The following is a 17681-nucleotide window of genomic DNA, read 5'->3' as shown; positions in this document are numbered from 1 at the left end:
TAAAAATAATCATCTGAGAGCATAAGTGTTGCATCTCTGGTAGAGATCATTTAATAGCACTAGCCACATTTAAATATCCAAAGTTTTTTCCCCCTGTGTGTGTTTGTGAGTGAAAAAATGCTGTATTAATAACAACTGGGACAATTCCCGAAAGGCAACTTGCTACCCTTCTTCTCCACAGAGGACACGACTATCCTTCAACAACTGAGGATCTCAATAGTAGGCATCATCTTACACCACACTAAGCTAACTTAAACCAATACATTCTCCTTGTCATTTTTGTAGTTCACCATTGCACTTATCTCCTCATTTGATGTTAAACAGCGTGAAATTAATGAATATTTTCCAAGTCCTATATGTCACCTGAAATCAGTCGAGAGCCTAAAGATTATTTAGAGCATTGTGAGCTAGTTAGGCATTCCCTTGTAGCACTTGATATTTTATATCCTGCTACATAATGATTCTTGGCCAATGTGTAGTTCTATGTAATGTATGAATATTATTTAGAAGTATGGAGGATCATTATACATTGTTCCTCCAATTTATCACTTTCTTACTCCACAGAATATGTATTTACCTAGACTGCAAAATCAAAGCTTTCATTACTCGCTTGGCAGTACTCTGTGTCATACTCATTAAAATAATATTACATAGGCAACTTATGTGAATGAATCTAATGTGTTTTTTTTTTCTTTTTGCAGGACATCTGTTTTGTTTGTGTCCATCTCCTTCATAGTTTTGATGATCATCTCATTGGCATGGCTTGTTTTTTACTACATCCAAAGGTTTCGATACATTCATGCTAAGGACAGACTTGCTGTAAGTATTAATTACTGAATTGGTGATAATTTTTATGCTGTTTTAAGAAAATTAAAACAGGTATCCTCAGTAAAAAAGACAAAAGTGTGCTCATTGTAGAATCAATGCTCCGGCTCTTAACTGAAAAAATTGACATTTTTCCTGAAGAAATAAATCATTTATATGTCATTAAAGATAGAATACCTCTGCACTGTAAATGATATTGAAATCTCACGAAACTAATTTTTGAGACTATGCTATTATAATGTGATGTGCATTTTTTATGGTACATACTTATTAAGTAGTCTTTTGAGGTGTATAATATTAAAATTGCTGTACTTACATTCGAAATTTCATTTACCAGAATTTGCTTTTCACATGAGAAAAAGAAAGAAATTTTACAAAGATGGATTAAATAATTTATTTTTGCAGTCAACTGTAAAAAATAGACGTTATCACAAACATATACTTAATATTCGTACATTTTTCTTTCAGAGACGACTCTGCAATGCTGCCAAAAAAGCTCTTTCGAAAATTCCCACCAAACATATCAAGTCTGAAGATAGGGTGAGTGTTGTAATATTTCCTTTTTTTCGATGGTGTCTTGATCTTTCTTTTGCTCTAGTAACTCTGGTTAAATCCCCAATAATTATGAGTTGATACACCTGGTACAAAGGTCGGTTCCAGGATTTTTTCTGGGGTGGGGGTCACAAGGGCCTGACAGTCAAATGGTCTTATCATATTTGGGATCAAAATAATCGTGCAACAATTATTCTACAAAATATACTCTTTATTTTAATTTTATATGAAAGTTACTGGAAATATTAATAGCTTTAATATTAAAATATAAAATTTATTGATATTTTTATTAAAAATCTTGTCTTTGTTTAAGCGTTTTTAAGCCCCCTAAATCTGCCTATGCCTGGTACTGTATTACTCCATCATTAGCAGACCCAGGTAAAAATTTGGAATAGGAGAAGCCAGAAGGTCAAGAGTAGGATAATATACATGCTCTGCTGTCATTATGTAAAATACGTAATTGGAAAGAAGGGAAGTGGAATGCAACCCTTTAAGTGTAGGTTCGTCAGGAGCTGCTAACTCATTGCATTGATTTGGTTAGATTCTGCTGGCTATTGATGACTTTCTGTGGTAAAACTCCTATTTGAAGAATGATCTCTATGGAAGACTGACTTTGGTAAATTTTGGAGGATAAAAAGAGAACCCTTAATTTAATAATACCAAATTGGAATGATGTTCAGTTCATTCAGGCCTGAAATCATAATCCATTGAAAGAATTAGATGGATGGAAGGAAAAGATAAGTCGTGACAAAAAGAATCGAAAAGAAAACAAAAGTTGCTGCCCACTTTTCTTGACTTGATGGCATCATTTGAGCGTAACAAGTAGAGTGCATGACTTTTGAATGATGGGTCCCAGGTTCAAGATCTAGGAGAAGCCTATGGGCAGCTGCAGTAAAAATCATCTTAGTCCATGTTATCCCTGGTAAAGAAACTGGCCTTTCCACTCTGAAAATATGAAACTCAAATTCCTGTTATTTTTGGGGTGAACTCTATTCTCACCTATGCAAAACAACCTTTAGGTTGATTCATTCAGTTAGTGTGGTGTGTTGCATGTACACAGGTTTAACAAGGTAAATCATGCATGTAACTTCCAAATATCTGTAACTGCATACCAGATATTTCCGTATTTGTTTTGAGCCACTTTATCGGTTTCTTCGGTTAGAGAATTAAAATGCATAACTTGAAAACCTAATTTTTAATTAAAATACTGATAATGCTTTAATAAAATGTGGAAGGCGTGAGGGCAAAAATTTAGTGAAAAATAATAATTTTTTTACAATCTTAGCATATCCAATGATGGGTGTGAAATCCTGGTACTTGAGTTTATGCAATATTGCCTGCAATTAAATTTTGATTTGTCTCTATTTCAGGAAATCCAAGGAGAAGGAGAGTGCTGTGCTGTATGCATTGAGCCATACAAAATTTCAGATGTGATTCGTATTTTACCATGCAAGTGAGTACCAGTTAATAAATGTTCACTGAATCATTTCCCTCATCTTGATAGAAATTAGAGCTGAGCTGTACAAATGCTCTGTATGTAGTTGAATCAAAGTGATTCTAATCAAATAGACCAGATAGTGGCCGGTTCAATGTTTCACAGATTTTTAATGACATCAATCCAGGTTTTTTCTATAGACATTATGAGGAATTAAGTTCTGGATAATTACTGTCGCACAGCCAAAAACTGGGTTGGTATCTTTAAATATCCATAAAACAATACTTAATTTATGCTGTAATTAAAATTTTTCTTGGAGTCGCGGCAATGTTAAATGAAATGCAAAATGTTTGCCAACGTTTCGATATTACATATATTATATTATACTATGAGTAATGGTTACAATGAAATACATAATACATGAGGAGATGAAGAATTTTAACAATCAATACTTATTTGCACTTTCAATACTTTACTTGCACAGAGTGAAAATGAAGTACGTCAAAATTCTTGTCTTTTATTTTCAATTTACATACAATAGCATATTTTTTATTTTAGTATTGTAAAAAATTTCATTGTAAAAATTGTTCATCACTTCATTTTTTTAATTCATTGTGACCATAATTCATAGCCCTGATGATGATATAATATAATATCGAAACGGCGGCAGACATTTTGCACTCTGAATTTCACTGCCCCACACTCCAAGAAAAATTTTTATTACTGTATAAATTGAGGTCATAATGAAGAAATCAATTTAATTTATATTCCATTCATGAACTCAAATAAGCCAGGATTTGATTCCCGTCATCAGTGTATGTACTCTTCAGTTAGGCACTAAGAAATTCAAAGTATGCTTGCAATAAATGCAGGTTTCATTTTTTATTCATAACATAGTTGGTTTTCACTCTTTTGTGCATGAATCTATTTGTAGGAGCAGCCCACTCATGAAAATTTCCCAATCTTAATATGTTGGTAGCTCTCAGACTTTTTGTACTCTGTACGTAATCTGTACTGTATGTAATCAGCGAGAAACTTTCAATTTTTTTAAAAAATCTCTTTCAATTAAACTACAATTAATCTTGTCAGTGTTTTGGTACCGTCTTTGAAACCCATACAGCACATGAAAATGTTGTGTCAGTCACCTGTTTAGACTGTATGCCACAATGGTCCTCTGTCATCATGATGACATGCATGTATTCAAGAAATCTCTATTGCAACAAATTTAACTGCGTTCAGCAAATCCAATGAATTTGTTGACTTAAAGTCTGTACATTTTAATTTTTGAAGCAGGTTTAAGACTTTTGTATGCAAGCTTGTACCCTATTGGAAAAAATCTGCCGATTCAATTGGAAATTTCAATTGAATGTGCCAATATTCAATTGAATTTCCTCATATTCAATTAGATTTCCATATGTTCAATTGAAGTTTGACACTTTTCAATGGAATGCAATTGAATATTTCCAATAGGGTACAGGTGGTCCCTGACTTTCGAACACAATGCATTCCTGAAAAAATGTACAAAAGTCGAATGTACGAAAGACGAACCATTGAGTCCCGTACTAATTAGGGGTTATGTACTAAAAGAGCAAAATATGCATGCAAAAACTTTATTTTTTACACCCATTTTATTTTTATTAACTATTGTTTAAAAGTAAATTTGTAAAATTCCTCACGTTTTGTAACTTTTTTAAATATGCAGAAAATGTAAGTAAAATGTTAAAAAACAGGAATTTCGTTGGATACCGAGTAAAACTTCCTCTCAGTGTTTAAGTTGATATTCCACTTATAATATTCACTATAAATAAAAATACATTTCAAGAAGTGCAACAAAACGCAATTGTTGAACCCTCACTTTTGATACCTTTAAATTTTTACATCAAAATTCCTAGGCGGGTAACAACTTGCGATCGTGCATCTTTCACATGTTATTCAAAAAAGACATATGGAATTCAGATCATATTTCGTGCAATATCGTTTCTGAAGATGCAAATGACGGACATGATCTAAACAGCACTCAAACGGAAAAACACAATTCAAAAGTAGCGGTTATGTTTATTAAAAATCTCTCCAATGAAGGCTGAACTTCAGCTTTCTTCCTCTCTTCATAAAGGAGCCTAGAGAAGGCAGTGTCTCTCTCAAAAAAATCACCACGATTAAAGTCATCACTGCCCTTTGTATTGTTTTCATATACCAATGAGGTTGGAACGTACTGGAGGGGGCACCACTGGCCACATAGCACAAAATATCTTCTAGATATCTAGAAAATATCTTCAATGTCTTGGATATCTTAAATATCTTCTAGATGTCTAGAAAATATCTTCAATGTCTTGGATATTTTAAATATCTGCTAGATGTCTAGAAAATATCTTCAATGTCTTGGATACTTTAAATAATATATCCTACTTTATCATGCCTAGAATATTCTTGGGTAGGATTAGCCACAACTGCTTTGACCAAAACATTGACAGTCCGATAAGGGTCAATGCTTACTATTTGGTGAAATGTTTGGTCATAACTCATTATTACATTAAAATAAACTATGGAACGCACAATGTAAACTTTTTTATGCTCATTTCCCTGCGCTTATACTGGTATATAATTTTATCATAGCCAACAGAAATCTAACAATTACAGCGCAAAAGTATATTTTCAAGGGTATCCCTACCAGTAAAGTGGCTGACAGAGCACAAAGTTTATATATTAATAGAAGAACCGTGAATGATAGGAAAACTCCTATGACAATCACTGGCTAAATACTAGCGATTATGGTAGCATTTTTTACTTAATGAAGTGAATTTTCAGAACCAATAGTGAAAAAGGCAAATGTGTGCTAATAACATTGTATTTCATTTTTGCAGGCATGAATATCATAAGTCATGTATAGATCCTTGGCTCTTGGAACACCGAACATGCCCAATGTGCAAAATGGACATTTTGAAATATTATGGCTTCATGGTAAGTTAACTTTTGCTGATTCATAATCAATTAGCACACTAGCTATATATATATGCTTAGGCCCCAATTAAATAATTCTCTTACAGGCACCAGCCAACTATGGACAGCTGACCAGGCCACGGACACGGGAAGAATATGTGGTAGTTACCTTGTTGAAATATTATTTTTCAAAACTCAGTTCCTCATGAGGGCTAAAATTGATGAATTAATTTCATTGGAGATAGTGCCAAATCTGTGATGATCAACCAGTATTTAAAAAAATGCGGAAATGGCTGGATTTAAAAATGATCATTCGTAAATACTTTTGGATATTAAGGGTAATGTTTATCCTGGCAATATTTCTTATCAATTTCTTCAGTTTGTTCATAAGCCTATCATCACTTACTCCGTAGCTTTGTCTGTACGTATGTACCTATATTTCAACTGATTGTGAGTAATGAACATGTATAATGTAGTATACCATATGAAACTAATTTTAGTAGGACTTTAGCTCGTTTTAAGGAAAGCAGGTAAAAGAAAAAAGTAAATGACATTTCTGTATGGAGTAAATCCCTTGTTGCTCATTTGAAGATATGTATTTCATGTATTTTTAGGTATGACTCTCACTCATTGTCGTAGTAGCTACCCTTTAAGTCCAACTTCGAAAAGTAGAACCAGGAGTGCTGAATATATTTTTATTAGAATTTTTTTACTTATTTTTATAGGTATAGCTTTTAATCAACATTATAATGCCATATATGCACAATTTTTTATGTCATCTCATAGCTTGGGGTAGTGACTTTTATATGCTATGTGCTTTCAGAGTTGATGTTGAATATTTCTTCTAGATTTTTTTATCGTAAATATTTTTTTAAAAGTAGAGCCGAATTGTCATAGGATTTATGGATGTAGTAGCTTTTACTCAGCATATATTTGAAGGTTGAAAATTCTCATTATTTTAGAATGTATTCTCTGAGTGAAGACCATGTCATTTGCACATCCAATAATTATTAGTTTTGAACTTACACTGGTTAGAGTTTTGTTGATAAAAATTGTGCTTAAATGACATGCATACAACTTAGAATTTGAGATTTGAAATTAGGAGTACATATTGCAAAATAAGTGTAGTTTGCCATACTGGTGGAATTGCATAAGGAATGATTCCCCTTTTCTTGTAGAGTAAGAATATGGTATTAGCAACGTAGTTCGGTCAAACCTCCATATGGTGGACATGCACGGGACTGGAAAAATTGTCACCTATTGAGAGGTGTCAACAATTCAAAGGGGGCTGCTGTCTGGATAATTATGGCACAATTTTATGAGGTGTAACTAAGTTGTTTAAGAAAAGCTAGCTGTTTTAAATACCTTTCAATTTTTTAGTTTCAAAATATTGAAACAATAGCCAGCTATAGCTATAGCTGGCTATTGCTCTGATATTTCCCATGAAAATATTGTTCAGTGTTGTTTATGTGGTGACTATTGACATCTCCATTATCAAAGCCAAATAGATATAAAAATTCCTTTTCACTTAATCTCTTCCCACACAACCGTTGCTAATCAGAGAAGAACCTAATTTTTATAATTTCACCACACCTGCAGTAAGGAAAATTTTGTTTAAAAAATTCTGTTTGTTGCTTGAAGGAAGGGAAATTTTCAAAGGATTGCACATAGTGTGCCAGTTATTGGGGCACAAATATGCATTTTTTGCTGCCCGCATCTATTGTTAAGTGTCTGGTATTTGGAGGTTTTGTTCCATAAGGTTCACTGTCCTGCTGTCGGGACCTAAAAAACAGTCTGTTAATGGAAAGTGTCTGCTATTTGGAGGTGTATGTCAAGGGAAGTTTGACTATATAAATTTCAAAAGATCAGAGCCCCGAGAAATGGTCAATGGCAAAAAAGTCTTTTCAGGTCTTCTGCTGGGTCAAATGATCAGCTATGGCTGATTCTTTATTTCTTTACCAACAGAATTATACAGATGATGGTTGCTGGTTCAATTAATGAAACATCAACTAGCAATGATAACTAAACCAGTTGGAGAATCAGAGAGGATTTTCTACTGCCAATAGGGTAGTTTCCTTCATCAATGAAAATGAAAGGCATTGATTGCGATTCGTTACCCACCATTAGTGTATTCATAATATACAAATTATTTGGTTTTATAATTACCAGTTAAGACGAATGGCAATGGTCAATTTTAACTGCATTTGATAAAGGCCACATTGGCACCCATGCGATGCCACTCCATGTGACATCACAGTAGTAACTTGGTGATTAAATTACTGCATGATGATTGAGTTTTCTTACCATGATATCTTTGAGATGCATCCCTTTTCAAAATGTAGATGCACCGTGAATGGAAGCATAACTCTTTTACCTAAATACATTAATGAATTTTCTGAAATGATACATTAATGCATAGGCAGGTGCTTAAAGTTTTGCCTCTGTTACTTGTGGGCATGAGGAACCCATAGGAAAATGTTAAGCTGCTTACGTGTGGGTAGCTTCCCCATTTCATCCTTAGAGCGTTACTATCAATGGCTTACTTTGTCCTAACTGGGGTATGGCTCTTGAAAGTCCATAGCACATGTCCATGGGAAGTAGAAAATATTTGCTGGGAGGGCTTCAGGACTGACAGAATACCATGAAATGGGAATTAATAGTGGATCAGTGTGGTGGGTATCTTTCATGGCCAAAGGGCACTTTTTGGAGGGAGGTGACTATGTGATTTGAACTTGTCTCACAGAGATCTCAAGATAGGCCATCATTAAAGGTGATTTTAAAGCACTTTGTCATTTAGGGCTAGCATCTTTGTTCCTTGTATGTATTCCTCTTGCGTGTTTCATTATTGTTTCAAATAGCTGTTCTTTGCTTTCTGGGTTCTCCTAACCTCCCTCTTTTCTGATCTCTCTTCCTCATCAAAAATTTCTTTTTGGTCCAAAAGAAAATTTTTAATGGTCTTCTAAGAATCCACCTTACAGTAATGGATATGTTACCACAAAATGTAGGAGTGCACTGACCACAATATCAAGTGAGATTTTGTAGATATTCCTTCATTGAAGACTGGCAATGATTATTCGTAGCATCCATTCATTTGCGCTCAGAAATACAATATCATCTTAATTTTGGTCTATCAATATGTACATTATTATATTTGTACCTTTCATGCAAGGGTGACTTTTTTGTGAGGTTTGAGGTTATATGCTGATAAATATTGACTAAACCCAATGTGAAAAAAGTGTGCCTCAAAAGGATATGATGTTATGGAAAATGAGATTTAGCACAGCACTGTACTGATTCTCACCCTATTGAAAGGCCCGTCCCAGCAATGAAGTCAACTGAATTAATTTCTGCATACGTTCACTCTTTAAAGGACAGAAAGAAAGATAGGCTTGTTCAATTAATGCAATACTAATTCACGTTGCAAATGCTGCCAAAATAATATTCTGAGTGTTAACAAAGAACTGATTAGCAGCTAGCTAATGTAGAGATAAAAATTAATGAAAAATTACATGTACATATGTAATGGAGCTTTGGATAAGATAAGAGGCATGCCATAACTTGATAGAGTAGCTTTTGCAATCGTAATTAAAGCATGACTCGGGAACTGAGGTACAGATTTTTAAGAAAATGAAGAATGGATTGTTTCTTTTAATTACCATTTGTTTTGGCTTTGTCTATTACCAAGACTGATTGTAGAAGCTCTACTGTACCACATTGATGGGCAACAAAATCTAAATTTTATTCCTCTGATTCCCCATGAATTTAATTACATATACCATGTCTTCTTTTCAGTTCACCGGCAGTCAAGAGAGTATCTTACACATAGATATGGATGAGGCTGTTATTGGCTCAACGGACAGCCATGAGCAATCATCTCCAGCTGCCGTGGCTGTTGGTGGCGTAGTCATGATACCCGAAGTAAGCCAATCAAGAGGTCAAGTCAACCCCTTAGCTAGTAGTCAGTCAGAATCAGAGGATCAGGTATGTTACGCTTGATGCGAATCATTTGTCAAAATTTAGCATGTTATAACGTGCATGAAATTATGTATAAGCAACCCATGCCAACCCCATGGTCAATGAAATTCGGACTTTTTTCTATCTTGATTTTTTTTACATTGAAATCCCATAAGGCAAATTCAAAATTTTGGTTTGGACCAACATTGTGAGGTCAAAAGGTCAAAATTTTAAAGCTTTGCATACACACAACAAAACTCAGGACCTTTCTCCATAAGCATGCTAATAGGGTAGTTTCCTTCATCAAAGAAAACGAAAGGCATTGATTGTGATTCGTTACCCACCATTAGTCTATTCATAATATACAAATTATTTTGTTTTAGAAATACCGGTTTAGACGAATGGCAATGGTCCATTTTTATCCTCATTTGAAAACGGCCAGATTGGCGCCCACGCGATGCCACTCCACGTGACGTCACAGGGACCTAGTTTATATACGAGTAGATATAGGAGTTATACATCGTCTGAGATTACCGATGCATGCATGAGGTGCAGACCTCAGGGAAACATGTCTTAATAATCACTTATTAAAACTGGCTAAGGTCAGAAAGTTTTCTTCGTTTGATGAGGTATTAATAATCCTTATTTAAGCCAAGCGCTACCAGCTAGCAGGGTACTCAGCTACCCGCTAGCAGCCTGCGTCGTATCAGCGCTCAAGCCTCCCTCAAGGTCACCTCACAGGGCGGCAGCGGGAACGAGGAATACGTCACACGGAGAGATTTCCCGGCATTCATACTTACCCGTCACATTTTCGCGCGCTTGAAAATTTTCACTTTTCATTTAATCGCGAAAAATAGATATTGTCATTTAAAAATGTAAATGCGTTCTCCAGGAGTAATAATCTTTCGATTTAGGCAATAAAAAAATAATAGGAAACCACCCTATTCTCATGAATATTGCTCGAGGAAAATTTACTTAAATTAGAGGTCAAAAATGACACACAACCAGTGGGACAGTCAGTAGACTCAGGAGAGACTGGATAAATAAAAGGAAAAAACGAAGTATTCTAGTTTGCGGAAAAACTAGGTGACATAATATTCATTTTCAGACCTAAAAGGCCTCTGCAGCACTATGTAGGATGTCTAATGTTTCAGGATTTGTGTACCTATCTTGAGAAAACCATTGTAAATACATTTTGCAGCAAGAGTGTGTAAGTAGTAGTACTTAGAAAGTACATAGATGAATACAATGCATTGGCCATTTCAATTAAAAACAAGTCAGCCACAAAAATATCACCTTGTTCTCTCAACTGCAGGTAACAGTGAGTTTTGATTTTTCTGAATTTCATACCCTGCATGTGTAATCGTACTTCTGGTTTCCTGTATTTCCTTACATGACAAATATGAGCATTTTTGGGCTGTTTTGTTTTTAATTGAAAAATCCACTTTATATTATTCATCTTTCTGCTCAATAGTACTACAGGGTTCCCACTCTAACTAAATTATAAAATTCACAGTTTTTTCCAGGTTTTCACGGTCTAAATTTTGTCAAATTCACGGTCTGTTGAAAAGCCATTTTAGGAAGAAATATGATCACATAAAAATCACTGGCTGTACATTAACAAAAAATATAGCAAACGCGATAAACGCCGGGAATGCAAAACGCAGCAATGAAAGTACTCTTTTGACATCACTTATCGCTAGCAAAATTTAGGGCCGGCTAAAGGTTGTGAGTGAGAAAATGGAGGTTGACAGGGAAGTGAAGAGGTGTCTGATTTCTCGCCAGGGTTAACCCTTTCGCGCCGGACCTTCGTTGAGGGAAATTCTTCCTCGATACGAGTCTCTTGAAAGTTTTCTTTACTCCCTTGTACGAAGCGTTTTCGCGTCAACTGAAGGCAGTGGTCCCCTCCCTAACCATTTTTGGACCCAACTCAGAGGGCGCCGATCCCTTTCCTCGGCCTCTGTCCCAGACCGTAGAAGGATTAAAAGCCCCTTCCTAGCACGAGTTCGCGGTCAACTGGCTAAAATGTTAATGCAAAATATATGAAAATATTTGTTGCTCGCACTGATTTTTTTACATTCAAAATGAATTTTGTGTTTTTTTCTGAGCGTGCAGAAATTTTAAACGAAGTTCTAACGTTGATTTAGACGGATTTAATGCATTTACTAGTTGTCTATAACTCCGTTAAGATTAACGTTAGAATTTTGTTTAAAATTTCCATGTGGTCAGCAAAAAAAGATGAATTCGTTTCTAGCATTGAATTTCAAAAGTAAGCAACAAATATTTTTTTGGAAAACACACTGCAAATAACAGTAGTTGACGGCGTGAAGAGGATAGGAAAGGGTCGACCTGAGCGGCCGAAGATGGGACTGGGCTCGCGCTAAGGCGGATCGTGAGGGGCGACCGCGTCCATGGGTCTATTGTGTCCGCGACGGTCACTTTTTTCGACCTGTGCCGCACAGGCTCGGCATTTGTTGGTTAGGGTAAGAACATTCAGGACGCACTGGTGTGGCATTCGTTGTTTAGGGAAGAAAATCCTCGCCGCACAGGTGAGGCATTCGGCGCGAAAGGGTTAATGATCACTTTGGTTAAAGGTCGTCCAATCACAGCCTTAAGGTCTGTGTGTCGTCATGACACACGGACCAATATTTGCACTTTGAATATTACGTGTGCAGATAAATGCAAGTGTATCTGCGAGTGACTGACCTATTTTTCTTTTGATCCGTCAATCGTAGATCTAAAATCAAGTTTGAGAGATTTTTTTAAGGTTTAATGACGAAATTCACGACTTTTTCCAGGTTTTTTCACGGTTGACGAAATTCACGGTTTTTATGGTTTTCACGGTTAAGTGGGAACCCTGTACTAGATGCTTCAGCCTTAAATTTATGGCCAAACATGGGGTCCTATATTTTACGAAACTATGATTGAAAAAATTTTTTAAAAACCCAATATGTATACGATACTAATTTGAATTCACTTTTTCCACAGGTTGCATCAAGTGAAGTAGTTAGCAGCAGGGCACCATCTCCTGATGAGTTCACTCCATCCCTAGGTCACGTGCACTGCAACTTCATGGTTGTGTCTGAAATTGACACAGTTCCGTCCAACAGTCTCTCATCTTCCGAAAAAGTCTCTAAGTCATCTAACAAAGGTAAACTGGCACCATGTGATATTAGCTCCCTTGTTGGGGTGAAAACTTTCTCTCAGCTGTAAGGGAACAAACATACATGTCTGCAACAGAACTAAAAAAACCTGGTTTAAAATCAGTGGTGGCTCGTCAAGTGAAGGGCCACATCACCTATACCGTATTTGTCTGAATATAGTCCCCCTTTTTTTTCCCAAAATACCCATGATAAAAGTTAAGGGGGGACTATATTCAAACCCATTTTTTTAATTTTTTCCCGAAACTCGAACCTCAAAATTAGGGGGGTGACTATTCAGAGGGGGACTATATTCGGAAGAATATGGTACTTTGAAAGAATATGCAGTAATTTCAAATTTCACATTATTTTATATACTATGCAGGAATTTAAATCAAGTTATAATGGTTGTATGATTATGCGGAAATGTATAGAGCAATACTCCGGCGGGGTACTGAAACATCTAATGATTGGAAACTTGGCTCATACATATATGTAGAATTTTAGTTCAGTGAAAAATCATTATTCGTACGAGCTTGATTCGTCCATAATTGGTCAGTTAATGAGGAAGGCTATCAATACTTTCTATTTAGTTTAAATGTCATCCTTTTTGGATAAAATTTAGAGCTATTTCATGTTCTAAATAGCTTTTAACTTTTTTGTCTAGATTTACCTAGTACTGTTGTAGAATTTTATCATGAATCCTTTTTCTTTTCTTTCACCAGATGAAGTTCTTCAGAAAGATGGACAAGTGGAAGACACCATTTCCTGTGATAGGATATCACTTAATTCTGAAAAATTTCCTCCCACAAACCTAGTCAAAGATTCAAGTAATGAATCAGATTCAAAAACATCTCCCGAGCCCAGTTCAGAACCAAGTGGCCTGTCTGATGTGGAGAAGGGGGACAGCAGTGGAAAGAAGTGAGAAAGTTTATCTTACACCCATATTGGGTAAATCTGCTTCTGAAATATTTTTCTTTGTACAAAAATCCCTGAACATAAGAGCCAGAAAAGACCACTGGAAAACGCATCTCTTCTGGAACATGTTCTGTGTGCATTGTGGTGATATTAGCGTAGATGTTTTTAAAGTGACCTGAACATGAATCTTTGACAAGGAGAGGGGTAACATAGACTGCATTTGCTACTGATTAGGAAGAATCCTATCATCCTCTATTATGCCATGAGATCAGAGAAGCTGAAGAGGCACTGTGCCGAACCTGGTGAACCATCCTGATGGAGTTGTCGTAAGAGGCAACTGAAATATTTTTTTAATATATGACTGGGAAGATTATGAATAGGTTTGATTCAAAAATCTTCATACCATTTGTCAAAACCAGTTTGACCAACTGGAACCTGTACTATGATCAAAATGCATTCCATTTTGTTGCAGATGTGATCCAAGTTTTGCAGAATTACATAATCATTGTAAATATATGCATTAACAATTCAAACAGTGTATGCTCAGAGAGTATAACTTCATGAAAACGTGAAATTGATAATAGGATGCTAACTGCTTGAAAATGTGTGTTTCTAAGGGCATGAAATCCTTTCTGAATATCACAAGGATACTTGCCACTCTTGATTAACACTTAGCGAACAGGCTGACTTCAATGTTCATTGTGTTCCATGTTCAAGAGCATAACTTATGATTATTTTTGAGTCATTGAAATCATGCAATGAAAATCATTCCATTGCTGTATATGTATGTTTGTATTATGTTGCAAGACTAGATATTTTTTCATTTATTTAGCTTTGTTCATGTGTTTATGTATTGTTGTTTCCTTTACTGCTTAAAAATTGTAACAGATGATTTTGGAAGCTTGAAAGGTCTTAAAAAGTACTTATATCACCTCAGGATAAATGTTAATTGATGTTTTTCCCACCTTATTTAAAATGTCATCTGAAGAAGTTCACTTAAAATTACATATACAATACAGTTGTGCCATATTAAGATGTTGGATGTTTTGCAAAAACCTACCATGAAGCCTAATATTTTAAAAATAACTGTAGCACCTAGTCAACAATGAAAGGACTTCCACTTTTCTTTAAGACTGCAATGTTGTGAAATCATCCACTATGAAATATAACCACTTCAATAGATAAACTAAAAAAAATCTGCATTAAAAATAATAAACTTTATTATACCTCCATTTATGAATTAATACAAATATCAATCCTCATTTAACAGCTTCATATCAAATAACTAAGATTATATATTTCAAGTGGGTTAATTTATAATGACTGAAAAAAAAACAATAGCATACTTCATGGATGAAAAATAGATCAATCTTATCCAGCCAATTCAAATTAGAAATTATTATCAATAAATACATCAGCTGGAAAATGACAAGAAAATTCAAAATTTATATTTTTATAAATGCCAATAAATATAACTGACTCAAAAAATCTTTGGTATAGTTTTAAAATAGAATATTGACGTAAATAATAAAAGTATATATGTGAAACCATAGAAATGCTTCAAAATTCACTTACAAGGAGACTTTGCCTAACTGATGTCAAGAAAGAAGATGAAACCTTTTTTATTTGAAAGTAGACACTTAGATAGGAATACAGTTGAAGGGTTTTGTCCAAATACGCCCGGGTTTGAGAGAAAAAAGCATTTAAAAATTGAAAAATGTGGTCACGTTGAATTTATTTTTTAAAATTTCGCCTATTGTTTAAAAGCGATTTGGCCGAGTGGTAGCGTGCTGCGCTTCTGATGTGAAAGTTCAGGGTTCGAGACTCGGTGAGAGTAAATTTTTTCCAGCCTGCCACCTCCTCCATTTTTTGTAATCCGTTCCATCCTCTTCTAATTTGTTCATTTAGGACGTTTTACATTTTTTTTACTTGACTGTTGTTTGAGAATAAGCCCTAAACTGACATTTTTGTCGCTAGCTAACCCTTACTTCGAATTATTCTTTCCGTGCCAAGATTCATGAAAGCAGGAGTGGTAAAACTGTGGTGCTGGCTTCGAAGTGAAGGGAACTCATTTCCAAAGCAAAAGATTTTAAGCATGTTGTCTCCGGAGAGTTTCCCCGGTTACATACGGGATAAAGATATAAAATCAGGGGGAACGAAACTCGACAAGCTTGAAATGATCGACAGATGGGTATACGATCACTTTGTCGAAGCCAGGAACTGCAATGAGCCGCTGATGACTCGGACTCTACAAGAATATCCTATTTATGCGTGATTTCAGCACATATCTCCAGGATTTGAATTCCCTGCTGGTGCTTCATGGGTTCCATCTTTTAAGAAGAGACACCGAATCGTGCAACGAAAATTAACAAAATATGTATCAGCGGGCGAGCAAGCGTGTGCTGAAGAAATATTGCAATCGGCAATGACGTTTCAGAAGCAAACAAAAAGCCCAATCTCCAAATGCAATAGATTTCGTAATTAATACAGATCAGACCGGGTGTCCGGAGAGGTGGATATAAAGAGAACGCGATCAAGAAAGAGAGAATATTGTTCAGGTTGCTCTTGGGAGCGTGATCAAAGTAATACACTCATATACAGCGCAGGAAAGCTGATTCCTTAAGTTTTTATCGTGCTTATCAGAACCTGGAGGTGATTTTGGTCCGCAAGTGAGCGAAGAAACTGGAGAGTGAATTTTTAAATGTTTCTGTTGTGTATTCTAAATCTGGAAAACTTACGACTGGGTTGTATTTAAAATTAAAAAAAAATATTGTCCGGCCATGTGTTAAAAACAATACATTTTTATTGCTTATTGATTTGTGGGGGACAAAAAAATAGTGCCATTTATGATGAACTATTTATCGACGGGGAAGGAGAACCGATATACAGCGTAAAAACTATACCACCGAAGTGCACATCCGTAAGCCAACCGTGCTATGTATATTTTTACAAGAAAGTAAAGCAGTTTATTGCACGAAACCAGAACTGCACCTTCCTCCTTCAAGGGAAGAGAGATATTCTCACATGAGGATGGAATAAAAATCCATTCAATCGTGCATCATCAGTTGTTCTAACCAGCGTTCAATGATATGCTGAGGTATGCATGATATGCCTCGAAGTTAGTAGAGAATTGATTTGTTTAAAAAAGTTAAGGGGAATATGTTTCCTTGAAGATATAAAGAAACACAATGGCGAATGCTCAGGTAGCAGTTTTATAGAAAGAGCATGGTGCTTTTCAATTAATTGCTTTTCTTGTTTTATTACAATTATCATCCAAATTACTGTAAAGAGGCGAAGTAATAAATAAATAATGAAAAATTGGAGAAGGCAGTGGCAATTGCAGATTATTCAATTTTATATATTTGTGCTTTATCTTATGGAGGTATTTCCTCCAATTCATGGTCCTTTACGCGACAGATATTTCTCGTGGGCATAAGATCTAATGAAAGCAAGAGAAAACCGAATAATATCGTGCTATGGGAAAAAGCAAAATAATTGTAGGAAAATGGGAGTCTGGCGAGGCCATGAAAAAAGAAAAGGGAAGGGACGAGCCGACAAGCCAAACTAAAAACAGTGCTATCATATGGACATCGACCTCAACAGGTGCAGGCAATGAACCAATTTTAAGTTGGCCGAGTAGTATATTCCAGGTAATTAAAAGTTCACATGTAACGACAATTCGTTCCCCAGCTTATACAGCTTGTTTAAAATCTCTAGGCACCTAAATACGCGGAAATAAGGACTCTGACAATGAGAGGAGAGTAAGTTTGTGGGAGGAAAGCATACCTCGCACATCGATCGGTTAGGGCAAGAGGAGTAGGGAATAATGGTCGGCAGGGTGCCCAAAAATGGCTTTATGGAGACTTACTATTCAAACAAAAAATATAGATGGTACTTCTACCTCCTATCCAGGTTACTAT

At 35.5% G+C, this 17681-nt stretch overlaps 1 protein-coding gene across 5 annotated transcripts in view; it reads left to right on the top strand.

The window, feature by feature from the left end:
• The window catches only part of LOC124162409 (protein goliath-like), a 321197-nt gene extending 306204 nt beyond the window's left edge, over window positions 1-14993 (top strand). For 2 of the 5 annotated variants that reach the window (XM_046538936.1, XM_046538932.1), the window contains 8 exons: window positions 702-819; window positions 1294-1365; window positions 2748-2830; window positions 5674-5770; window positions 5857-5910; window positions 9542-9730; window positions 12692-12854; window positions 13569-14993. In XM_046538936.1, the coding sequence (XP_046394892.1) occupies window positions 702-819; window positions 1294-1365; window positions 2748-2830; window positions 5674-5770; window positions 5857-5910; window positions 9542-9730; window positions 12692-12854; window positions 13569-13768 (976 nt within the window). In that variant the 3' untranslated portion in view covers window positions 13769-14993. The remainder of the gene's footprint in view (window positions 1-701; window positions 820-1293; window positions 1366-2747; window positions 2831-5673; window positions 5771-5856; window positions 5911-9541; window positions 9731-12691; window positions 12855-13568) is intronic. The other 3 variants (XM_046538937.1, XM_046538933.1, XM_046538935.1) reach the window with 2 other exon arrangements.
• The last annotated feature ends 2688 nt before the right edge of the window (window positions 14994-17681 follow it).

This window comes from Ischnura elegans, chromosome 7 (genome assembly GCF_921293095.1).
Source record: "Ischnura elegans chromosome 7, ioIscEleg1.1, whole genome shotgun sequence".
NCBI lineage: Eukaryota > Metazoa > Arthropoda > Insecta > Odonata > Coenagrionidae > Ischnura > Ischnura elegans.
The sequence above is the reverse complement of the archived record's forward strand: the minus strand, read 5'-3'. Positions and strand labels throughout refer to the sequence as shown.